We start from the raw sequence: 26,848 nt of genomic DNA on the forward strand, positions 1-26,848 counted from the left end.
TTTGGTTTTTCTTTTTGTAAAGAAGAGACAGATGTCAAATGTTATTTACTAAGAACATACACAGAGAAACAGAAAATATGCTCTGCCCTCCTCCCATCCTTCTCTAATCCCTAATGATAAACTCTGAAGCAGGAAGATAATGATGATGAAAGTGAAAGTATATAACCCTTAAAAACCACATTATCCTTTGGTTAAAAGTACCTGGGCCATTGCAAAATTCTCAGAGTGAGATTGCATGCTTTCTGTAAGTTTTACTTAGTCATTAAAAAGAAAACAAACTGACTCAAAAATTAACAAAAACATGAAGGAAAAAAGTATGTTGTTTCCTATTTAAATAGGATGTAGTTTTCTCAAGGTAGGAAGCTAGGACCTTATAATTATCTTATGCCCAGTATATAACCTTATTTCATAAATACTTATTATTACAGAGTATGATTTTTATGCCTAAAAGGTAGTCATTAAAATATAGGGCAATATTTAAAGTGCTTAAATATTTAAGTAAAATATATAGAAATAAACTTAATTTGAGTTATTTAACTTTTGAATTCAATGTTGTGATTCTTAAATGTATAATTCATTAGAATGTGCAAATTTATTTGTATTTGACATTAGTAATTTGAATGGAATACAATCCTAGTTTCCCAGAGCTGAATTTCTCCCAGCTGAAGGAAGTAATTATGTTTGCTCTTTGGGGGAGCTTAAAGGTTTTGCTTAGAAACAAAATATTTCTAGTGGGTAACTAGCCTATAAAGCTGTTTCCTTTAATAATTGTTTTAGAGCTTTTTTTTTTTTTTGTAGGACAATGTGTATCACTTTGTTTTTCATTTTATTTGCGTGGTGAAGCCTTGGAGGATTTTCTGAGGGCAGCAGAGGAGAAATTGTTGGAATGATATCTTTTTGTTGCATTAAAATTAAGCAAAATCACTATATTCAAGTTTTAATGTATTTCCCAAAAAAATTCTGTTGCAAATATCAGTCATTCAGATGGATTATGGAAAGTTAATTTAGGGGAAGAAGTCTTTCTTCACTTAATACCAATTCATCATTTCATTATTGAAACAAGGAGTGACACTAATTTTAGTAACTTTTTCCAAGGATTTTGGACCCAGATTACATACAACCTAGAGGTATTGGTGAGTAGTGCTTGGTATATAGTGAGAAACGTGGAAATGGAAAGAAGGTGAAGCATGAGAAACTGAGATGCAGGTGGAGGGACATCTCTAAATCACAAGTGGGTATACTACTCAGTGGAGTCGATGAACCTTCCTCTATACGTTAGTTGCTTTATAAGTTTAAACTTTATAAGCTAATTATGTTTGAAGCAAAAGGAATGTTTGCTAAAATACCAAATTATGAATTTTTTTAAACTAAAAAATTATTTTATAAAGCAAATAATCTCCCTCCACCTCCCTTTTTTTGGGTTCACTGCTGGGTTTAAGGGAATGGAAGGAAGGATCAGCAAAAGAAAGGGAATAAACTGCAGGAACTGAAGAGAATCTCATCATTGTTACATATCAAAACAAAAAGATTGTCAGTTCCTAAAAATTTTTGAGCGCTTTGCTAGGTGCCATGAAGGATTTAGAAGCTGTATCTGAAATGGGCCCTGCTCTCCAAGAATTTACAATTTAGTTGTAGAGACAAAACTAATATATACATCAATCTGTATAAAACAGAATATAGTTTGTTTAAAAAAATCACATTGAGAAAGTTCTGAAGAACTTTAAAAGGGAAGATGAGAAAATTGAAATTTAAAGTATGTGGAAGTTCTTCTTTCCTGCCCAAGAAAAGGGAGTTCATTCTCCCTGACTCCTGCAGGAATCAGAGCTTGAGCTCAGTCTTGTCTAATATAAGCTGTGGTATGGATGAAGATGTTTTTACCTCTGAGAAGTTGAGTAGCTCGCTCAACAAGTAAAGGTGGTAGGCTCAGGCACTGAACCCACACTCTACCGGTGTGTGTTTATTTCCTTGTGTGTGTGCGTGTGTGTATACATATTTGCTTTTCAAATTATAGCTCTAAAAATAGTAGTGCCAAAATGGGTATAGATGGGAAAGTAGACTTTGGTCATGTAAAAAGAAGCTGTAGCATAGTTGAAAGAGCTGTTATATGGGTATAATCTAGGTGGCCACCATGATAGGGTTTAAGAAATCTTTTCTCATTCTTTCAAATGTAGAAATTTTCTCTTTTTTTTCCTTCTACTTTGAATGTATTTGTCTTAGAAAATATAGAAGGCAGAGTGTGCTTTTCTCCGAGAACAAAAAGGCTCAGAAAACTGCTCCCAGCACATCTTTGTATTTACATCATCCATTCAGAAAGGCAGAAGACTACTATGATTTTCAACAGTGAGGGAAGATCAGACATGGGGAACACGATGCATTTGTGTGTTCTTTTCTCTAGCAAGACTCAAATTAAAGGGCCGATTTTGATGCAAATGAAACAAGGAAAAGCTGATAGTTAGGGCCTCTGACATATTGATCTTTGAAGTCCTAGATATTATTACTTGATACTAACCCTTTGGATGGGTAGTTTTTGTTTTTTTAACTCAGAAGGAATGTTGTGCAGGAGATGTTCTAACCAAGATCTGAAATAATTTATTACATTTAGTAGTTTTCTTTCAAGTATTTTTAAAAATCACATTCCTGGTAACAGGTTTGTCATCCTTTAAAGAATCTTATTTGATGATTGAATAAAAAGAATTGTTCTTATATTTTGATGAATATTTTTGAAAATTATGCTGAAATAGAAGTCGACATTCTGGTTCTGACATTCATTTGTAAGAATTGATTGTGTGTCTGGTTAGCTCATTTAAAAATACTATCTAGGAAATCTTAGTTTTTATAAGAGAATATAGCCATTAATTTTTTTCTACAGATTAGGCAACAGAAGATTTGTGAAAACAAAATGTATTGATCTCATTTATATTCCCTTGATGAAGGAACACATGCTGGTCTCCGCTCGCTTTCTGTCCACTAATATGAAATCCTTGTCCCTGCTTCCTTGCTGGTAGGTTTTTAGAAGTTCAGTGAGCAATGCAAATCGCCGGAATGGTGGAAAATTCCCTTGTCACACAGATGCCCTTATCAGCAACAACCAGATGGAGCTCTGAGCAGGAACATTATCAGTGTTAAATTGCTTTTTTCTCCCCCCTGAGTAGAGAGGATTAAAGCATTCCTTTAGAAATGGGTGGCAAATGTACAGACTTAGGAATATTAATATTTTTAACAGTTTGCATTTATAAGTGAATATATGAAAATAACTTTCAAAGCATTCTGTCTTCAAAGTACAACCCAAACCAGTTCAAAATGCTTTGTTTTAAATAAAATAGGACATTTTTCTTTCTGGAATTCACCCGCAAAGAGTAAGCTTGAAACTTGGCCTTTTTATTTAAGACAGGGATATCTCACCATTAGTGTCAAATGCATAATTTGGATATAAATTACTTTATTCAGTTTTAGTTGTGGCAAATAAAGGTGTGTGTAAGTTTATTACTACTGTTGAAGTAAAAAATACACACAATTTAAATTATCACTCAGAATTTTCATTTTTTATTTTGGCAAAATTGGCTATTTTACTGTTACTGTTTTTGAGTAAATCTTTAGATTCTGCATCAATTTGATTTTTGAAATGTCAATTTACTAATTATCATTATTCTGTAAGCTAATAATTGCTACATATATTATAATTTCAGATCTGTATGAACAATACTGATGTTTCGCAATGTCAGTAGTTACACAATGTGTTTTAATAAACTTTAGAAGTGTGTAAAAGAGGTTGCTGTTAATTATATGTGTTGCTCATAACCACTTTGATGTTAGTGATTTTGTTTCTTAATATTGATTTCTAGATGCCATCTAAGCTCCAATGAGTGATAACCATTTCTCTGATAGAAAAATTGGTATGCCCTTGTGTTTTCTATGACAGTAACCACCTACTTAGTGGCTAATGGTTTCAGTGCAAATTCTTTTGTCAGATTCGTATGCAGGTTTATGAAATATGTTACAGTTTTTTTCCTTAAGGCCTAGTTTTTAGTATTTGCCAACAATTGGGACTTTGCAACACTTACACCGTGATACGTGCACTGTTTTGCAGGTATAAATATGAACATATAAGTAAAGATAGATAAACTCTTCCACTTTTTATTTCTAAATATCAGATAAAATATAATTATTACTGATATTGCGTAAACTATACTTTTGCAATAATAAAGTTGAAGCACTTTATTCTTTAGATTGATTCTGACATATCAATAAAACTTTAAAGAGTATTGCTTCAGTCTAATGACTGAAATATGTTTTAATGCTTTACTTACAGAACCAATTTGGAACTTGAATTAATTCATCGAGGAGGCAATTTGTGTTCAGGTGGTGCAAGCACAGCTGGCAAAAGGTCTTGTTTAAGTAAGTATTAAACAATGATGAATTTTTAAACATTTCTAATTATGTAATTTTTGAAAGCATTTACAGGTGAAGTGATCTTTTGGTGTATTTTCAAATTCTTTTCATGTTACATATAAATAGTTGTAATACTGATTATATGCTTTAAATGGTTAATCTTGTACTTAGAAGAATCGTATGAATATTTAGCTTTTTCTCTACTATGATTACTCAGTAAATAAATGTCATACATTCGTCAGTTTATCAGTTTGTCATAAATTGATCCGATTTACATTGGTTTAAAATTAAAACAATTATTGTTCTCAGCTATAAAAAATTGTTCTCAAACTTAAATTCTTTTAAAGAATTTTTACATTGTCTATATTTAAGAAAAATCTCTTTGTAAAGACTATTTGTATTGCCTACAGATTTCTATATATAGCTGCTATTAATCAGTGAAAGTATTTGTACTATACTTTGATGTGCACATTAAAAAGTATTAAAATTGTAGATATTTGCTTTTATTTATGAATATACTTTATATTGTAAAATGAACATGATTCTTCAGTACTTTTTGTAAGGGTATATTTAGGTTGATTGATAAAGATACAGTTGAGAGAAGTGTAATTTGGAACTTAGAGAAGATTTTTCATGAGCGTGATTTTGATGCTATCACTATTTAATCATTGTTTAGATAATTAACATGAATACTAGGATTGATATTATTTAATATCATGTACAGCTAATTATTGGTCCCAAATCACTGGAGTCAAGATATTACCTAATGTGATTGGTATGGGAAATAAAAATTGTTTAAAACGCATAGTGTATTCTTTTGAAAAATGAAAGTATTTTCTTAAATGCTAAAAATATTAGTAATTATTAAAAATTGTCAATAAATTCTGGCTTTTCAAAAATATATGTATATTATTTTTAAAAGTATATATGTAATTTTGGATTGGTTTCAAAGCAAAGGAATGATCAAAAACACCTTGCAATTTCTAACATAAAAATACAAACTTATGTGAAATTTCAACTGAGTTACTTTTAAAATTCTTACTAGTTGTGTTAGATTTTGATATTTTAGGTTCTCACTTCCTAGAAGTTTAAGGTTTTGGAATTTATTTTTTACTGGGTATTTATTGTCCCCTTGATATATATGTATTTCAACCCTATTTATACCCAGTGATTTAGTATTATGTTCTAAAGGGGAAGTTGTTGATATATAGGAGTTTTAGCTTCTAGTCTATTTGAATTAGCAGATACTATAATTTCACTTATATAAATTATACTTTCTTGTTAATTTATTCTTAATTGATGTTTGGCATTGGCTGATAATATTCCAGAAACTGTTATATTAGAAAACATTTTCTAATAAAGGAATTTCTAATAAGTAGGGAATTTGTTTTATGTTAAAAAACTACTTCATTTTTTTCTCTCTGAGGTACTTAAATTTATCCAGAGGCTTGTAAATGATGAGTTTATCCAGATTCTAAAAATAGTAGTAAAATTCTACCAGTAGCCACTTCAATTATCCACCTCAATTTTAATTTAAATTATTAGATAGCTACTTTCATTTCTTTTATTTCCCCCTTAAGTGAGTAAGAGATTACAATATGCCAGTGTAGAAAAGGTCATGATGAAGTTCATCCTAAATATAAGTTAATACTGTTTTTAGTTTTCTTTTTTTCTTTGTCAATTGTGTTAGTTCTTTTTTTCCCAGCTTTATTGAGCTTTGATTGATAAGTAAACATCGTATATATTTAGGTTGTACAATGCGATGTTTTTTGATTTTAGTTTTCATATGATTTATTATTTAATTGCTTTTGCATTATTTATTCTAATACTTATAAAAGCGACTGTATAAGACTTAAATGTAGAATATATTGTATGTTGTATAAAGTCCCAATTTTTGCTAGTGTATGAACTTAATGTCTGTTATTTGCTCAAGCTTAACTCAAATCTAATTTAAGTTGAACGTCAGAACTTAAATTGATGGTGTTTTATAAGATCTTAGATCAAATATCTTATTTTTTTCATCTTCTAGTAGAACTTTTATGGTATTATTAAACAAAAATTGTATCTTTTGTCTAGGGACTCCTCATAAGTCAGTATTTTCCTTTTCCCGTTCATTGCTCTCTATTACCTCTTAAATATCTCATTTTGAAAGTGTCCCCTTTTTCGTTCATAGTATTTTACAGAAAGAGTGAGAAAATACTAATTAAACAAATGATGGAGAACTTTCATTTTTATCATTCTAAAAATACCACACTTTTGGATTAATATTCTCACAACTTCTTGGTGAAAGTGAAGGTTAGTTTAGTCAGGAAAAGATTTATAAATTTTGTCTAGATCAAGTTGAATAATGCCTAACAGATAATTACGGGGACACACACACACATGCACACACACACACACACAGAAACACACACACATGCAGAGTTGGGGGAGGGGGAGAAGATTATTCTTTCCACAACAATGAAAGCAGAAAATATTACTGGCCAAATTTATACTGAGAAATCAAATAAAACTGTAGTGGAACAATGCCATTCAACACTTACATATTCAAACAAATTTTTAAAGTATTGAGGTGAAATGACCAGTGTCCGATCAAAATAAAAGTTATGTCTGGGATATTTTCCACAGTGAAAAATGAGCAAAATTAATTCACATAGCAACGTTCTATGGTATTTTAATAATACCTTACATTTGTAGTTTTAAAGTTGGTAAAATACATTCACATAAATTATTTAATCTTTAGAATGACCATGTGAAATAGATGTTATCCCTTTTTCATAGAAAAGGAAACTGAAGTTCAGAGTGATTACCTTGCCAAGTCATTCAGCTGGAAAATGTCAGAGCTTGCACTTGAACCCAGCTCTTCTGACTCTAAATTCAGTTGTGTAAGACATGTCTCTTGCCCTCAAGGGTCTCAAAGGATGCAGAACCTTTAAGAACTTTCACCCATAGGCTTAGTCAAGGACATCCTCCTGCACACTGTGGCATTGAGATCTTTCCAGGCTCTGCCATGCAAACCCTGCTGTTATCTTGTATGTTTTCTTTTGCCAACCTTTCACTGTGAATCTTAATTTTGTTTTGGGCCATCTCTTTAGCTATTTTCTCAAGTCCTGATTCCTTCTTCCTTCGATACCAGTTGGTTCTCCTTTATTTTTCACCAGTTTGCTGGCTGGCTCCCCTTTGCTCCTGGTGTGAGCCGTCAGCATCAGCTCCCACACACAGTTCTGTCCTGATTCCTGGGTCAGAGCGCTAGACTTCCTATTTATCCACCGGAATGTCAGGCATTAAGGACCTTGTGTTCAGCAGATAAGACCAGTTTGAGATAATTTATTGTAAGATAGAAAGTCTTAAGTTCTGAAAGGGGTATGAATAAAATTCTAGGAAATTTGGGGGTTTGGGATCACATCTAGCTGATAGAATCAGTGAAACTTTTGGTGGACATGGCATTCGAGCAAGACTTTGAAACATAGGTGAATTTAGACTTTTTTGTTACAAATTGTTATATACACTGATAAGTATCACCAACTTGATTAACAACAGTATAGGACAAAGCAGATGTAAAAATTAGAGGCATAACTTTTTATAAGAATAATATTTTATTAAGATTACTCAATTTCTTCATTCAAGTGATTTGAAAGTATATATGAAACTCCATAGATTTCAGTGAAGTTAATAGGCTTTCAACACTTTTTTGCCTTGATATTCTTAGTGCATTTCTCAATTAGAGATTATTGAGACCAGCGGCAGGGGCATGTTGGAGAAGAGGTGTCGTTTGATAAATTATTAGTTTTGGAGCATAAATTTTTTAAAATATTTATATTTAGGGAGAACAGCATCTTTCCATATCTTTGAGTTTGAGACTTTCTACTTATTACTGTAATTTGAGAAGCCACAGCTCGTGTCACAAATGGATTTCATGATTTTATAGAGAGACTAATTAAAAATTAAACTTTCTTCAGAGAAGTTAAGGCAAACCCTTGCTTTGACATTTTAATTTAGGGAGTCTTAACTTAATTGTGATGTGATTTATGCTCTTATCAGGAAATGATATATACAGTGAATAACTGCCCCTTTTGTTTGTTATTTATAGGAAGTAATCCAGCTTAGATGTGTGTAGGCAACTTAAAATAGTTTTATTTGCTCAAAGAATGGATTTTGGTAAATTCAAAGTTACAGAAAATTATTTTGATGTTAATTTCATCCTGCAGCAAGGCTGCATAAAGGTATTGTTGAATAAGACCACAAAATTGCTCTTAAGTAGACTGACCTCATTTTTAACAGTGGTAAAATTCTGTATCTATGGCTTACTGAAGCCGTTTTTCAGATTTAAAAATTATGAATTCTGCAAATAGATTGAATCACAACTTTTATTCTATTCTCTTTATTATCATATAAAAAGAGGAAAATTTGGCTATGAAATTATTATAACTTCAAAGTACGTAAATAAATATAAAAATGTGGAAATTGCCCCTTGACTCCATTTTTTATGAGTAGGCAGATGGTTTAGGGGCAAGCCTTTTAACCTCTGTACCTCATAATATGCAACCAGAGGATTGTTGTAATAATTCAATTTTACAATATTTGTTCAAGTCTTCATAGATTGTAAATCTTGACATCACTATTTCTACTACCTCAACACGACCATTGTCCAGTTGGGGATGTGTGAATAAGGAGACCAGAAACAAGATTAAAGTTCATTCTTAGCTCTTTTTTTTTTTTTAAAGCACTTAACACACATTCTATTGACCTGTTAAGAGATGAGGTTAGAAGGACAGAATGAGATTTATTCCTAAAGACTGATACAGCTTATTATCTATTGGGAACAAGGCACATTGTTAATTTGGGAAGGTCTGAGTTAGAGGGGTAAGGATGTGGCATGAAAATTTGAGCTAAGAGTAGTGGCTTTAACTATTCTTCAAAGTCTGGTCTGAAAGTCCTGTGCTTTGTGGCCCGGTAGCCAGGCCTTTTTGCATTTAAGATTTGCGTATTTCAGGAACTAAGTACCACAGATAATAATTTCCACTATTAGGGCATAGGGTCCTGAGATTTTTCTTGGCTTAGGCTAGGGCAGCTAGCTCCTTTCTTCTATAGTGGGGTTAGGCCCCCTCCCCTGCCCCTCAGTTTTAAATGAGGTGCTCAAATTAGGCCTACATTCATGGAGTGTCCCCTCTTGGTAAGGAAGAAAGTAGGAGTTTTAAGAACTGAACTTTTTCTTTACCCTTCCTAAGACTACCTAAATGAAGAAGCAAAATTGTGCCCCTCTCTACCCCATATTATTGTCTCATGCTATGTTGTAAAGGTGAAAGGAAAGGCTGCTAGTCATTTAACCCTTAAAATAGAAGGAGAGTAATTCCATTAATACTAATACTATAATATATGAGGTAACCAGAGACAGTGGCATAGTGTGCCCGGGAGTGGAGGCATAGAAACTCCAGGAGGCAAGAGAGGAACACAGTATGGAAAGTAGGAAAGTACTAAAGACAGCCTCTTCCTTCAGCATTTTTCCATTCTCAGATGGGGGAATAAAACCTCTCCTAAGTAAGCAAAGCTCTGCCACTTTACCCCCAAACTTATAGGTCCTTTATTGACTAGCAGCATAGAATACAGGCATACCTTGTTTTATTGTGCTTTGCTTTATTGCACTTCGCAGATACTGTGTTTTTTACAAATTGAAGCTTTGTGGCAACCCTGTTGAGCAAGTCTATTGGCGCCATTTTTCCAACAGCATTTGTTAAGAAATGTGTTTCATAAGGCTATAGCTGCCATAGATAGTGATTCCTTTGATGGATCTGGGCAAAGTAAATTGAAAACCTTCTGGAAAGGATTCACCATTCTAGATGCCATTGAGAACAACTGTGATTCATAGGGAGAGGCGAAAATATTAACATTAGCAGGAATTTGGAAGAAGTTGATTCTAGCCCTCATGGATGACTTTGAGGGATTTAAGACTTCAGTGGAGGAAGTAACTGCAGATGTGGTAGAAATACCAGGAGAACTAGAATCAGAAGTGGAGCCTGAAGATGTGACTGGATTGCTGCCATCTCATGATAAAACTTGAATGGATGAGGAATTGCTTCTTATGGATAAGCAAAGAAAGTGGTTTCCTGAGATAGAATTGACTCCTCGTGAAAATGTGAAGATTGTTGAAATGACAACAAAGGATTTAGAATATTACATAAACTTAGTTGATAAAGCAGTGGCTGGGTTTGAGCGGAGTGGCTCTGGTTTAGAAAAAAGTACTGTTGTGGGTAAAATGCTACCAAACAGCATCACATGCTACAGAGAAATCGTTTATGAAAGAAAGAGTTAATCGATGTGGCAAACTTCATTGTTGTCTTATTTTAAGACATTGCCACAGCCACCCCAACCTTCAGCACCCACCACCGTGATCAGTCAACATCAACATTGAGGCAAGACTCTCCACCAGCAAAAAGATTATGACTTGCTGAAGGCTCAGATGATGGTTAGCATTTTTTAGCAACAAAGTGTTCTTAAATTAAGGCATGTACACTATTCTTTTAGACATAGTGCTATTGCATACTTAATAGACTACAGTACAGTGTAAACATAACTTTTATGTGCACCGAGAAACCAAAAAAATTCATGTGACTTGCTTTATTGCAATGTTTGCTTTATTATGGTGGTCTAGAACCAAACCTGCAATGTCTCCTAGGTTTGCCTGTACATACCTGGAAGGAGCACTGGGTTGGAGTTAGAATATCTCAATACTGTTGGTGCCGACTACCTAACATATCTATCATGTTTAATGTAAGAATCAGATGGTATTAGACATATGAACTAAAGTATTTTATATGTTATTGTTAGTAAGTTTTTTCTTAACCCTTTAAAATTCCTACCATGACTGCCACTTTATTCCCTGCCCTGTCTTGCCTGGCGTAGTGAGGAATGGGATAGGGAAAGATAAGTCAGCTCCTGTCACACTATGGCTAGTGGAGGTTTTTTTCATTGACAGTTTTTAACTAGTGATAACTAGACTGATAGGACTAAAATCTTGAATGATCTGGAAATACAGGCCCAGTTAAGTTTACCTTAGGTAAATTTTAACAGTGATACAACTTAAGATGGAACCAATTTATAATATTTTTAGGATAACTCTTCTCTTATATATATATGTATGTATGTCTTAATGTCTAGTATGAGTTATCCTAAGAAAATAAGGTACCAGTTTTAGATTTCTTATATGTTTAGAAATAACTGACAGAGACACCGAATTTCTACTCTGGTGCTGAGCTCAAAGAACATCTGTTGCAAAAGCATTTTTGACAGATTTTAACATATGACAACATTGGGTTCAGTTTCCTTAAGTGGATATTCCTGAAGTCATAAAAATTGGCACAATAGCGTTTCATGTGTGTGTATGGTATTTATAGTCATACATGTAAAACTCTTGATTTTATGATAAAGTTGGAGTTATGTTTTTATTTTATGGATTCTTTTTTTGAAAATAGTCTTACTAATATTGATAAAGATAAAAGGGATTGTTAAATCTTACGTTTGTTCCACCTGAGGGTTCTTATAATTAAACCTTACGCTTTTTTGAGGACAAACCAGTCGATGTTTTCTGTTTTAGTGATATGTCTGTCTTGTGATTAAGCACATTATAATACCTTAGACTTGTCACAGTTGTAAAGAATTTGATTAGGTATTGTAGAAAATACAATTCTTTGTCCCAGGTGAGTTGTCACAGCAACCAGCATGGGGAAGAAGATAGTGGGAGCAAGCAGGTCAAGCTATACTTTAATAGTTAGAGTTAAGAGGTCAGTCTCTTTTGAGGCAGTGAAATTAGGGCTGATTAATTGACCTACTTCTTAGTACTGAGCCAGTATGTGATTATGACAGAAAAGGAAGAGTGTAAATCTATGATGAAGTTTATGCAGAGATTTATGATTTTTTTTTTACAAGATTGTTGATTTATTCATATTATATTCAGCCTACTTAAAAAAAATCCTATTATATATCAACCATTTTGCTAGCCTAGGAAATACAAAGAGGAAAAGACAATTGTCTCCTTCAGGGAGCTCTCACCATCTGATAGGAGAGGAAAGCATATGAAAAATAATTACAAGACTGTTTAAGAAGTGCTAAAATAGAATTAACTCGAGGTATAGAGAATGCTTAAAGCCAAAGATGATCAGATCTGTCTCAGGTATGATATTAGAGAAAACGTCATAGAGGAGCACGTGAACTGGCTCTTGAAAGATCAGTCAAGTTTGCCTGGAGAACAAGAAGGCACTGTTCTAGGCTGAGAGAACAGCTTGCAAAGACAGAGTGAGACACTGTGACACATTGGGAAATACTTGGGAAGGGAAGGGAAGAAAGAAGATGAAGAAATAAACCTGAAAAAGAAATACTGGTTAGCTCATGAAGGGCTTTCTATGCCTGTTTCTTCAGTGGTTCACCAACCAATTATGAGATAATGTGAATAGATTTATTGTTTATTGGGGCTGGAAGGGGGTGGAACAAAAGACAGAAAGCTGAATGAGCACTCTGTTGAGTAATCCAGTTGAGAAATGATGTAGCAATGGAGTGGAGCCTAAGAGGATGGATCATAGGAGGCAGAACCAATAGAGTTTGTAATCAATTGGCTATGGAGGGCAAGGACGTGGGAGGTGACGCCCAAATTTTTCCTTGGATGTTTGCGTGGGCAGTAGTGTCATTCACTCAAATAGGGATTATAAGAGGAAATGAACATTGGGGCTGGGCTGGGCTGTATCATCAGTTTAGTTTTGGATATATTGATTTTTTGATGCCTCTGGAACATGTGAAGTGCTAGAGAAATTTGTGGATTGTAAACTTATGGGGAGGAGTGAAAGTTGAGCTTAGGTGAAGTAGTGTGTGAGGGAAAGAGGCCTAAGAAGGGATCTCTTTTCCTTTCTTATGGAGAATGTCTTTTTTTAGGGTTCAGTAGAGGAGGAAGAGCATGTAAACATAACTGAGAAGAACTGGGGGAGAACCAGGGAAGAATGGTACCAAAAGTTCAGGGGAGGAGAGAGAAGAGAGTTAAAAATGTATGTCACTATTTTTTGCAGTGGTAGTTTTATGTGGAGACCTGATGTTTCTAATGTAATCATCATCTCTAATTTTAGTCATAAAATCTCGTTTGTAAATATTAAATTTAGTGTTTAGAATTTACTTTTAGAAACCATGTATGTATATGCATCTATGTAAGCACACCTATCTGCACACTACAGATGTATGCTATTACTCTAACTACCATCACTATATAACAGCCTGGTAAGGTAGTATTATCCCCATTTCACAGATGATAGACTAATTTGTCCAAGGAACATGGACAGTACAGAGCTTGGATTCAACTCCAGGACTTCCTGGCTCCTACTAGACAGTGGTGCCTCCTCTACATATGTTGAAATCACAGCACACCTATAAGTTAATTTAATAATGCTTCTCATTTCCAAACCCTTTTATAACTGTAGACCTAACTTTAGAACCTTAAAATGTGTCATTCCAGAAAAGGAGTTATCTGTTCTTTTTGCTGTTGTTTTTCAGAACTTTAGTAATATGCTTTCTTGACATAGCTGTATTTCAGCTTTTTAAATACCATGCACACAGTTAGTGTTTAATAAATTTTTCCATTATTTTTTAGTTTTTACCTTTTGGTTATGATCATAGGTTCTCCTTACCCTACATCTACTACTGTCAACAGTTGTTTAGTATAAGAGATATTTTTGCTGCTAAATGAATATTAGAGTTTATTGTTACTGATAGGTCTGAGACCAAATTGTGAAAACACACAGTGAATTGTGTAAACATAGTAAAAGGGGGCTGGCCCCGTGGCCGAGTGGTTAAGTTCGCGCGCTCCGCTGCAGGCGGCCCAGTGTTTCGTCGGTTCGAATCCTGGGAGCGGACATGGCACTGCTCATCAAACCACGCTGAGGCAGCGTCCCACATGCCACAACTAGAAGGACCCACAGCTAAGAATATACAACTATGTACTGGGGGGCTTTGGGGAGAAAAAGGAAAAAAATAAAATCTTAAAAAAAAATAGTAAAAGGTATTGATTGTTTTTTGAGCAATTCTCTGTTTCCTACTGAAGTTATCTGCAAGGATTGTTTTTGAAAGGTAGATATACCTCATTAGATATATTATTCTTAAGTTCTAGTAAAGCCAATATCAAAGACTCTTGTTATATATTTTATTAATAGCTTTAGAAAATGCCTCAGGGTTATAATCTCAATTTTTCATAGGAATGAAAAGTCGAGAGAGTGAGTGAGTGTGTGTGTGTGTGTGTGTGTGTAGAGTGACCTGGCAAGGTGTACATCCTTTCTCTGGGCCTGTTTCTTCATCTACAGAATGAGGAAATAAAGGAAGATGAAAAAGATTCCTTCTAACGTTTGTATTTCTTGAATTATGGCAGAGGCTAGGAAAATAGGCAAATTGCAACATTATTTCTCTCCTGGCCTGGTTAAGTTATTAAAAGCTCAACTTCTGTGCCTTTGATTAAATCAGATAAACTTTAAGAGAATTGACTTTCATCTTGAAAGGAATTATTGAAAAGAGCTGTTTGATTCACTTAACACATGTAAAAAGAATTCGAAACTCCCCACCTTGCAATTTGAGTTAATCTTAATATTTTTCTGCTGGGAGAATTTAGTTTTTTAACATTTTTATGGTTTTAGGCACTTTTAAAAAATTGCAAATTATGTACTTGGAAAAAACAATCTCTTATGTGTAGTTGAGTTGAAATGAAATAAAAATGACTGATATATCTTTCATCACATTATTTCTTTGCTCAAAATGTCCTGTGCTCTCAGTGTTATTAATGGAACTAGGTTACTGGAAAAACTGGAAATTCAGGAAACTTAGTTGTCTCAAAACTTGGGATAATAATATTTCCTACCTGGTAGAATTTTTGTGAAAATTGAGATAATCTATGTAAAGTGATTATTAACATAGTGCTTGACATGTAATAAATACTCAGCTAGCGTTAGCTACTAATAGGATGAAGAAATTTTAAGAGAGGATTTAGACTATACATTGACTTATAAACAGGAGGTGAGGCAGGGTAAGATATTTAGATTCTTCTGTTTGTTATAGAGAGATCAGACTGCAACTTGACAGAAATGGATGTGCAGAGCATTGGGATTCAGCTCCCCTGCTCACCTCCATTTCCTCTACCCTGCCCCACAGAGTGGAGCAGTTATCTTGTTCATCTTATAACTCTCATGTCTGAGACTAGCTTCCCAAAACAACTGCAACTACTGCTACTACACAAACACACACACACAAGATAATGATGGATCTTAAGTTAATCTAAAATATAGTTGATTGCTAAGTCAGTTCCTCAGAGACAAAATCTTGTTTAGTTTTGATTAATTTAGAGAATAAATGACAACATATGTTTGTGTCATTTGGCTAACTTATCTTTCTGGTTTTAAGGATTAATTTCCACTTTGTAGTGTATAATATGTTAAATTATAATGTTGTACACCTGAAACTTATGTAATAATAAAAGGAATTTCAATCGTATGTCAAGAAGTGTTATCTGACTTTCCAGAAAGTAAGTTTTGAGTCACAACTATTTTTGAGTATTTGTGACAGAATAATTTAATCCAGTCCTTGTCGTTTATACCAAAAAAAGGACTTGTGATATGAAAGCAAAAGTTAAGATTGTTTTCTGAATAATTTTAAACAAAAATTTTTCTTTTAAATGTCATGAGCAGAATTTTGTCGAAAGCTAAGATTGGTAGATTATTGTTATGGTTTATATAGAGGAAATGAAAACAGCTAGAATAGTCCTTCTAAATAATACTCTGATTTCATTGGGTTTTTCGCATGTTGATTCAAAAGACAGTGATGTCACAACTCAATCTAAAGAGGCTTTAGAGGAAAATATTAGGTGAAGAGAGAATTTCACTTAACAGTGATTTTATATGGATGTTATCATCCATATTACCCAGGGTCAGATATAGTCAATTTTGGTAGGAGACCACGATAGTGAAAAGTACAGGTTGGCAAAGCTGAAGCATAAAGCTGAGGAAAAGTACATCTGTGACAGGAGATGAAGAAAACGAGCCATTCCTGTATTAAGATTGAGCATAATGACAGTCCAGAATCTGTTAGAAATTATTTGGATTTATGTTTCCGAGTTTACTTTAAAAGACAGCATGAAGTAGTTGGTACTTAAACTTGGTGAATTATAATGATAAGGATAGGAAACATTTCCTTATGAATTAACTAGAAATTTTGTATGAATTTTGTTCTGGAAGAATTGTGTGAACTTTCTAATTACCTTTTCTTCCATCTGTTTAGATCAGCTGTTCCATGTGTTAGCCTTGCACATGCGGCTTTATAGCATTGATTCTGAGTATAATCCCTGGAGAAAGCTCACACAGTTAGTAGAAGAGGTGAATTCACAGTAAGTATTATTGAAAGATTAAAGTCAATTAAAACTGTTTTTGAAAAATAGTTGAGTAAAAAGTAGGATTGGAATTCTTTATGAATATGGGAATTTTCCTTATGAAATGCAGAAAAAAGATAAAAACTGAAAACAGTTTACCATCATACTCTTTGTAAAAATTGAATAAAAGTTCCAACCAAGTCAGAAAATCTTTTAAAGAATCCCTTTGGTTTTTATGCAGATAAAACATTCAAATAGAGGCACGTAATGCCTGGTTGTCCCTCTTGTTATGTCAGGAGTAATTAGTGGGTTCCGGTGGCCTTAGTTTGATCCCCCCCTTGTGGAGTTCACCATCGGCCTTTCACCCGATGGTGTTAGCAACCCTTGATGTTTCTAACTGATATCCTAGTAACTTCCAGGTGACCAATAAGTTGTGGTTGTTTATTTGTTGTATAGTCTCATGGATTTTTATATATTTGATGTATTTCACTCCATTTCAGGCATTCTTCCTTTCAATGCAAATTGCTCCCTTGTAGGTCAGTGAGAATCTGTTTTTAGGTTGGCTGTTGTACTTTGATATGATCCAAGTAGTCTTTGATAGTATCCTTAGTTTCTGGCACAATTAGTTGACCCAGGTTTATTTTGTGTATTTTGTACTCTATACCTGGAATTAGCCATTTCTCCATGTAGTTCCTTTTAATGGGAAATGGTATTTAGAGATCACAATCTGGATACTTATGGATATACAAAGCTACTACTGGGTTATCGTTGCTCCTAAGCCATTCCAGTGGACAGAGTTAGGAAATGAAAAAGATCTTGAGTACTTACTGGTATTTGTAATTCAAACATAAGATTGCAAGATTATGTTTTATTTCTTAGTTTTTATATTATTTGCATCTTTTTTCTCTTATTCTGAAAACCTTGGTTTCTAATGATATTAACATCATTACTATTTGCATAACCTACAGTATAACTACAATTATTTTTAAAAAAACAATATTACTACTAACCATAAATTCTTTTTTGTCCTTAGAATATATACCACTAGAGTTATACGGTCAAAATACTATGTTTTTAAGTCATTCGAAGTAACTTTTTCCTTGTGTGGTTATGCTATTGCTTGATTTATGGTTAGGCTCATTTGTTTGAGTTCTATTATTTTTTCCATATTTAAAGACTGCCATTTTTCCCTTGATTTATTTACTTTTATTATATAAAACATATTTTCCCAAAGTAAAAACTATGTAATGAAATAAATTCAGAGACATCTATCTTCCAATCCTGCGCATTTGCGTTTGTATTTGTGAACTCTAATTTGTTGCCCGTTTCTAAAAATTGGGTTGTTGGTCTTTTTTCTCTTCATTTTAAAGATGTGTTCATAGATTATAGATATTAGCCCTTTGTGTTATAAGTTGCAAATATATTTCACCAAATTGTCAAATGTCTTTTTACTTTATGATATTTTTTGCCATGTAATAGTTTTTTTTTAATGTAGTTATTTATTAATCTTTTCATTTAGTAATTCTGGATTTTGACTCAGGCCTTTTCCTGCTCCCTGGTTATCAAAAAGTTCACCCAGATTTTCTTCTAATTATTTCTTTATTTTTTTAAATTGAGATATAATTGACATATTAGTTTCAGGTGTACAGTATAATGATCGGACATTTGTATATATTGTGGAATGATTACCACAGTAAGTCTAAGTTAACATCCATCACCACATGCAGTCATAAATTTTTTTTCTTGTGATGAGAACTTTTAAGACCTACTACTCTCTTAACAACTTTCAAATATCAATACTATATTATTAACTGTAGTCACCATGCTGTACGTTACATCCTCAGGACTAATTTGTTTTATGACTGGAAATTTGGAGCTTTTGACCACCTTCACTCGTTTTGCCCATGCCCCACCCCCTGCCTCTGGCAACCACCAATCTGTTCTTTGTATCTCTGAGTTCCTTTCTCTTTTTGAAGATTCACATATAAGTGAGATCATATGGTATTTATCTTTCTCTGTCTATTTCACTTAGGATAAATGCTCTCAAGCTCCATCCATCTTGTCACAAATGGCAAGATTTCCTCCTTTTTAATGAATATATATATATACATATTCTCACAGTGTATATGTATCTCTCTTACATTTTCTTTATTCATTCATCCATTGATGGACACTTAGGTTGGTTCCATGTCTTGGCAACTATTGTAAATAATGCTACAATGAACATGAGGGTGCATATATCTTTTCAAGTTAATGTTTTTGTTTTCTTCGTATAAATATCCAGAAGTCCAAACACTTGTTGTTTCTTTTCTTTTTGATAATAGCTGTTCTGACAGGTGTGAGGTGATACCTCGTGGTTTTGATTTGCATTTCCCTGATGATAGTGATGTTGAGCACCTTTTTTTCATGTACCTCTTGGCCATCTGTGTGTCTTTTTTGGAAAAATGTCTTTTTGGATCCTCTGCCCATTTTTTTAATTGAATTATTTCGGGGTTTTTTTTTTTTTTTTTTTTTTTTAAGATTTTTTTTTCCTTTTTCTCCCCCAAAGCTCCCCGGTACATAGTTGTTATGTTCTTAGTTGTGGGTCCTTCTAGTTGTGGCATGTGGGATACTGCCTCAGCATGGCTTGACGAGCGGTGTCATGTCCACACCTGGGATTCAAATCGGCGAAACCCTGGGCCGCCGCAGCGGAGCACGCAAACTTAACCACTCAGCCATGGGGCCGACCCCTGGATTGTTTGTTCTTTTGCTGTTGAGTCGTATGAGTTCTTTATATACCCCTTATTAGATATATGATTCTTCTAATATTTCTCTTGCTTCAGTTTTTATATTTAGATCTCTATTTGAAATTTATCATATGTGGTGTAAAAATGGGTCCAATTTTATTCTTTTCATATAGCTGTCAAATGTCCTGCTGCTTTGCCTTCCCTACAATAGTAAATTAAAACAGACCTACAAAAACAAAAGAAAGGTGAGAAAGCACTCTGTTTACTGATATGGGAATATCTCCACCAAGATACAATGTTAAGAGAAAAATAAATCCGGGAGTAGAAAACATGTACTTTATGCCACCACTTGTGTAGTCAAGGCAGAGGGATGAGAAAATAAATTTGTATTTGCTTGTTAAAACAAAACAAACCAGACCCACACATATCTGGACATTGTATTTATAGCACAGATGGCACTTAGGAGCAGTGGGGGAAGCATAGTCTTTATAATAAATGGTGCTGGGTTAACTGGATATTTATATGAGAAATAATTAATATTGACCCCTACCTCATGCAGAATCTATTCAGATTTTGCCAGTTCTTTTAGTAATGTCCTGGGAAATGCAAATGCAATGCAAAGACAACTCAAGATCTTGATTGCATTTTGTTATAATTTCTCTTTTTTTTCCTGTAATCTGAAATTGTTCCTGACTTGTTTTCTTTTTTCTATTTCATGACATTAACGTTTTGTTTTGAAGAACTCTGGCCAATTATTTTGTAGAATCCCTCAGTTTATTTTTGTCTGATATTTCCTTGTTGTTAGATTCAAGTTACACTTTTGGCAGATATACCACAGAAATGATATTGTGTTCTTTTTAGTGCATCGTATCAAGAGGCTCGCGCTTTTCATTTGTCTCATTACTGATGATAATAACTCTGATCATTTGGCTATAGGGTATCTGTCAGGTTTTTCCACTGCAAAGTTACTATTTTACCCTTTGTAATTAGTAAGTATCTTGTGGGAAGATACTTTGAGGTTATGAATATATCCTGCTACTTCTCAAAACCCCCCCCCCCCAAAAAAACAGAATAAAACTGTATTTGTGGGATTTTTGTGTTTATAAACAAAATTAACAAGGTCTGAGTATTTTGCATGTTTATATTAAGGAAAATCAGTTTTCGTGATATTAGCTAGTAATTTTCTTTCCTACCTAGACTTGCATATTCAAAGACAAGAATGGTATGCAAATAAGGTATTAAAATGCTTAACTCTCTAATTTTAAAGATGTTTCTTAAGTGTAGTATTGGTGAATTAAGTTTAGAGAACAGACATAGGTACTATGCTTTCCATGATACTGATTGCTGAGTTGTATTCTTTTCATGCCCTAAGATTTAATACCCATTAGGATAGGAGTAAATGCTGTGACGCTTATCCAGTGCTTACTTGATGCTAGGCATTTTTGTGCTTTGCATATATAATCTCACTTAATCATCACTATAGCTGTATGCACTAGATACCATTGTTATCCCAATTTTTACATATGAGGAACTTGAGGCTTAGGAAAATTAATTAACATGTTCTTTTTAAAATATAGTTATTTTTATTGTAGTAACATTGGTTTCTAACATAAGATAAACTTTGGGTGTACATCATATGTCGATTTCTGTGTAGATTACATTGACATGTTCTTTTTTTCTTTTTGGTGAGGAAAATTGGCCCTGAACTAACATCTGTTGCCAATCTCCCTCTTTTTGCTTGAGGAAGATTATCCCTGAGCTAACGTCTGTGCCAGCCTTCCTCTCTTTTTTGTATTTGGGATGCCACCACAGCCTGTCTTGATAGGCAGTGTATAAGTCCACACCCAGGATCCGAACCTGTGAACCCCAGACCACCGGAGTAGAGCATGTGCCTAACCACTATGCCACTGGGCCAGCCCCCGACATTGACATGTTCTTTAAGGGCACAAAGCTGTTATGGAATAGAGCTGGCATTTGAACCCAAATCTTTCTGGTTCCAGAGGCTAAGTTCTTAAATATTACTCTATGCTTCTTTTCCTAGTACTGAGAGCTCTGAGGAATTTCTGGAAAATCTGATTGATTTCCCTCCCCAGTATTTGCTCTCGTTTTTATGATTCATTAGTTCACTAACTTATAATATTAGAGTTGATTATAGTATGTCATCTTTGTTTCATGTCTGTATATTAGATTTTTTTGTGTGTGTGTGTGTAAGATTAGCCCTGAGCTAACATCTGCTGCCAATCCTCCTCTTTTTGCTGAGGCAGACTGGCCCTGAGCTAACATGCGTGCCCATCTTCCTCTACTTTATATTTGGGACACCTACCACAGCATGGCTTGCCAAGCGGTGCCATGTCCGCACTGGGATCTGAACCGACGAACCCTAGACCACCCAAGCGGAACATGCAAACTTAACCGCTGCACCACCGGGCCGGCCCCAGATTTTTTTTAATTAAACTAGTTTTTATGTTTTCTCACTTTTACTTTAATACTTTTCCAACATAAAATTTTATGTCTAATGGTATAGGTTTCTCATAATATACTTTTTTCTATAAGCGTCATGAAAATTGCTTCCTTATTTCCTTTTAGTTTCATTGTTTTGACGATTACTTTGCTTTAAAAAAAAAGGGGAGGGGAAATTAGGCCTGTGAACTCTAACCCACCCATTTCCTCTTATCCACAGAGTAATAGTAGTGTATGGGTTTTATAATCTGGATTTTAGAGATTATCTAAAAACTTTAGGAGATGGAAACAATTACATATTTAAAAATATTAAGCATTTAAAGGATCGTTATCAAAATAATGGTATTAAACCCCACAGTCAAAATCTGTGGTTCTCTTTTCTACAGTGGGGTGCATCCTTTCATTCCTTTATTCATTCTGATTATGTGCCTACTGTGTACCAGGAAAGATCCATTTCTATGTCCTCAGAATGGTTGTTTTTATCTTGGTAGCTAACAAGCTCCAGATTATTGTTTTTGTAAATTTTTTTCTGCTTATAAAAATTTTATTTATTGTGCAATGTTTAGAATGTACCAAAATATTGAGGAAGAAAATGAAATAATCTAAAATCTTATAATCTATGTGTTATATATAGTTTTTACAATTTAATGAACTAATGAGCCATAAAAGTGAGAGCAAATATGGGGAGAAAAATCAATCATATTTTCCGGAAATTCCTCTAATGCTGTTAACATTTTGAGATGTTTCTTTCCAGTCTCTTTTTTTTTCTGTATATATATTATGAACTTTTAAGTATTATTTGAATCAGTTTTAGAATCTGCTTTTTAATGTTAACACATAACCAAATTCTGACATCATTAAAAATTCTTTACATGCCTAATTTATTTATTCATTCCTGTTGTTAATCATTTAAGTGGTTTCTCCTTTCCCACCATATCAGATGATGCATTAAGCAGTTCTTGACATGTCAGATATAATCCTAGAACTATAGAATAACATGAAAGCATATAAATAGTTTACATTTTCAGTCATTTATTTGATAAATATTCACTGAATCTCAGGCACTGTGTTACATAGTGCAACGTGGCTTTTCGGAAAGATTGTACCTATATAAACTTTCACTGGCAGTGTAAGAATGTCCCCATTTCTGTCAGTCTTAAGTATTATCACTTAAAAACATTTTGGGGGGGCTGATTTGATAGATTAAAAAATGGGGGCTGGCCGAGTGGTTAAGTTCGCGCGTTCCCCTTCAACGACCCAGGGTTTCGCTGGTTCAGATCCTGGGGGTGGACATGGCACCGCTCCTCAGGCCATGATGAGGTGGCGTCCCACGTGCCGCAACTATAAGGACCCACAACTAAAATATACTACTATATACTGGGAGGATTTGGGGAGAAAAAGCAGAAGAAAAAAAAAGATTGGCAACAATTGTTAGCTCAGGTGCCAATCTTAAGGAAAAAAAAAATGGGATCTCAAAGTAATAGAAATGTATTAAATTATAGGTGAAGTTAACTTCATATAAATATTTCATATTTATTAGCTATTTCTTCAGACTCTGTGAATTATATATTCAAGACATCTGTCCATTTTTCTATTGGCCTCTTATTTTTAAAAAATTATCTGAACGGTTCTTTATGACTTAAAATATTTAACCTTATTTTGTCATAGATGTTGAAACTTTTTTTCCAAAATATGTTTGCCTTTTAATTTTATAATTACTTTTCTTGACATATTAAAGTTTTAAATTTTCACGTAGCCAAACCAGTCAGACCTTATATTTCTTATTTTTTTCAATTACTTTCATACTTAAAGTGCCTGCCTCTCCCATCCAAGATCTCATGTTTACTTTTATAACCAGTAATACAATGTGTTTCCTGTCTTAGGATTTGCAGTATCTACGTGTATATTCTTCATAGGGTTTTCTTACGGGATAATTTTTTAAAAATATACAGTCTATTGGAATTTATTTTTATCAGTAATATTGGGTGAAGATTTAAAATTTATTTTCAAATAACTAATTTTTTTGCCCATTTTACATCCCATTTATTATATACTAAGTGTTTGTATATTGTGGTCCTGATTAGGAACTTCCCCTTTGTTCTATTGACCTTGAAGCCTATTTCTGTGACAATACCATCCAGTTTACTTACTGTGGAGGTATGTGTATATCTGGTTGGATTAAGTTCCTCTCATTTCTCCCCTTCGCCTCCCAGTTTTTCTTTACTGTTCTCACCTATTTATTCTTCCAGATGAACTTTAGAACCATTTTCTAAACCCTTCCCTTCATTTGTGATTTGATTGGAATTATTTTAAACTCATAAATTAACCTGGGAAAAATAGTTATCTTTATAATAGACAGTTTCCTCAACTAGGAACATTCTCTATTCTTTTAATTCATTTTTGTATCGTTCTAATTTTGAAATGTTTATTAAGTATACATTCTTAATTGCGTTTAATATAAAAGTTGCTAAGTTTTTAACAAGGTATATATGAATAATCATAATAGAGGGTATAATCTTCTTAGGTAGAGAGTTTTCCATGCATGTGGAAATTTAGACTGATTTTAAACAATATTTGAAGGTCACTGATAATAATAAGCAAAAAAATAATTCACCTCTAATTTTGAGAAAGGTTGCTTTTATTACAAAAACATTTGTTGACATAATGTAATAAAATAAATGAGAATCTAAAATTCTGTTAGCCCTTTAAGTTTTTAAGTTGCAATATCCTTCTTTTAACAAACTATATTTAAGTTACTCATTTGGGAATGCTTTTTCTTTTCTATACCTAAAAGTTCTGTAATTTGTTGGTCTTTATATTATGCTGCAAGAAGTTCTTAAGCCTACTGATTTTTGTGCAGTAAAGTGGTTCTTTGTGTAGAGGTGAGATTGGGAGAGTTTAAATGGATCCATGAAGTTCCCTCTAATTCTGAGTGTTTTAATCAGCTGTTAGATTTAATGCAGCATTTTGATAATCCAAAGTCATTTTTATTCTGAGTAGTTTTTAAAGGACCTGTTTCTTACCACTTTCTTTTTTATTAATAGGTCAGCAAGGATTTTTCAGTGTTACTTTCCTTTTGCTCTTTGTTCCCTTTTGTTTGGGTCTGGTTTCACCCTTTTTCCGTACTTCCTTTTTGCGTCATTTAATTCATTTCATTAAAGGACTGTGATAAAACCACAGACATACAAAAATATATAGGACCTTTTGGCCCTAATGTCAATCAGTTTGTAATTTACTCTGTTTCATTTTATCTGTCTCTTTATGCTCTGCAGCCTTCGCTGTCTAGTCTTTGTCTCTTTTGCCACCTGTTTCTTCATCCATCCATTCATTTTTCATTTATTTGTTTACTCAGCTAGTTTTTATTAACTATTTTAATCCAGAAATTGGGGAAATAATGGTAAACAAGATACAGTTCCCGTGGAAGCCTCTTTTCAGGGCACTAACAGTGTAGAGGATGAATTACAGGGACGTAAACTTAGAGGAGATTGAATAGTTAGAAGACAGTGACCATAGGGATGGCAAAGAGGGAATAAAGGTAGAGTTGTTAGGACTTACTGCCAATTAAATGTGGGGTCAGTAAGAATATAGGGTTTGGGATGCTTATTTATTCAGTATTCTTTCATCATGTGTGTATTATGTTTTGGGTATTTTGCTAAATGTTAGAGGATATAATAAACCACATCAAGTCTAAGACTATAGAAGAGAGAGCAGATTGGTCATGACTAGCATGGGAGTGTGTGTGTGTGGAGTAGAGTGGAATGATCATGAGTTGAGTTTCAGGCATGTTGAAGTTGAGCTGCCTGTCAATATGCAAGTGGAGATGGTGGATGTTCGGATAGAGGGTTCAAGCGAGTCATGGCTAGAAATGCAGCCTTGGGAGTCATCAATATATAGCTGGCAATTGAAGTCATGGGTTAGGGGGTTTTCAAAAAGAGTCATTAATATGAAAAGAGAGCGAGAATTGGAGGCTTTGGGTCAGCACTATTTCTAGGTGGTTAGAGGAAGAAGAACCTGTCAAGAAGACTAAAGTGGAGTAATCAGAGAGATAAAAGGGAACCTGAAAGAATGTTTCACAAAAGCCAAGAGAATTTTCCAGACAAGACTGTTGAGCTGTATCCAAAGTTGAGGGTCAGTAAGATAAGGATTGAAAAATGCCCACTAAATTTTGTAATTAGGAAATCATTGTTGACCATGTGGGAAACCTTTATTGTGGGGATTTGAATAATAGGTGAGGAAATGGTAGCCTGCCTCTGATTTTCTTTTTCTTTTTGCAATTAACTTTGGGCTTGTAAAGAAGAGACGCTAGAGAGACAAGAAATAGTAGGATTCATAGCATTATTGGAGAATTAGTTTTTGAGAGGAGGACAAGGATATTTGTGGAGAATGGAGACGTTCAAAGAGCGGTCTTCCTCTGGCAGTTACAAACTTCACAGCAGCAGGGATTGGCTTACTCCCTGGTGTGTCCAGTGCCTGGCATATGGTATAGAAATAAGTAAATGTTGGTTGAGTGATGGAGCCTAATAAAAGAGAGGAGCAGTTTTTGTTCATCTCAAGTCTAGTCTGAAGTGTAGCTTCAGAATTTGTCCAATTCTGGAAACTTAAGATTTACATTTGTTCTCTGACCTTAAAAATTAAACCTATGGTAAAAAATTTAACCTTCTAAAGAAGTTTTAAAAATTCTTTAAGAATAAGATCTGCTTTATAAGTCTGTGTTTTTCATAGTACTGTACATTCCTAAGATTTATTACTTTGTCTTTTATAGTGTATTTTAAGTTCTGCTTTGGTTATTATTATCTTTTTTTGAGACTAAAATGTTGAAGATTTTATCTGAATTTTGTTAGTCATAAAGTTGAAACAAATTTTTGACAAGAGATATTAATCATGCCTTTTCAAT

At 33.8% G+C, this 26,848-nt stretch overlaps 1 protein-coding gene across 9 annotated transcripts in view; it reads left to right on the plus strand.

Annotated features, from left to right (window-relative positions):
- The window catches only part of UBR3 (ubiquitin protein ligase E3 component n-recognin 3), a 219,536-nt gene that overhangs the window by 155,529 nt on the left and 37,159 nt on the right, over positions 1-26,848 (plus strand). For 7 of the 9 annotated variants that reach the window (XM_070580101.1, XM_070580103.1, XM_070580104.1 and 4 more), the window contains 2 exons: positions 4,310-4,395; positions 16,681-16,786. In XM_070580101.1, the coding sequence (XP_070436202.1) occupies positions 4,310-4,395; positions 16,681-16,786 (192 nt within the window). Of the gene's footprint in view, positions 1-2,869; positions 3,068-4,309; positions 4,396-16,680; positions 16,787-26,848 lie in introns of those variants that run through there. The other 2 variants (XM_070580108.1, XM_070580109.1) reach the window with 2 other exon arrangements.

Source organism: Equus przewalskii, chromosome 17 (genome assembly GCF_037783145.1).
Source record: "Equus przewalskii isolate Varuska chromosome 17, EquPr2, whole genome shotgun sequence".
NCBI lineage: Eukaryota > Metazoa > Chordata > Mammalia > Perissodactyla > Equidae > Equus > Equus przewalskii.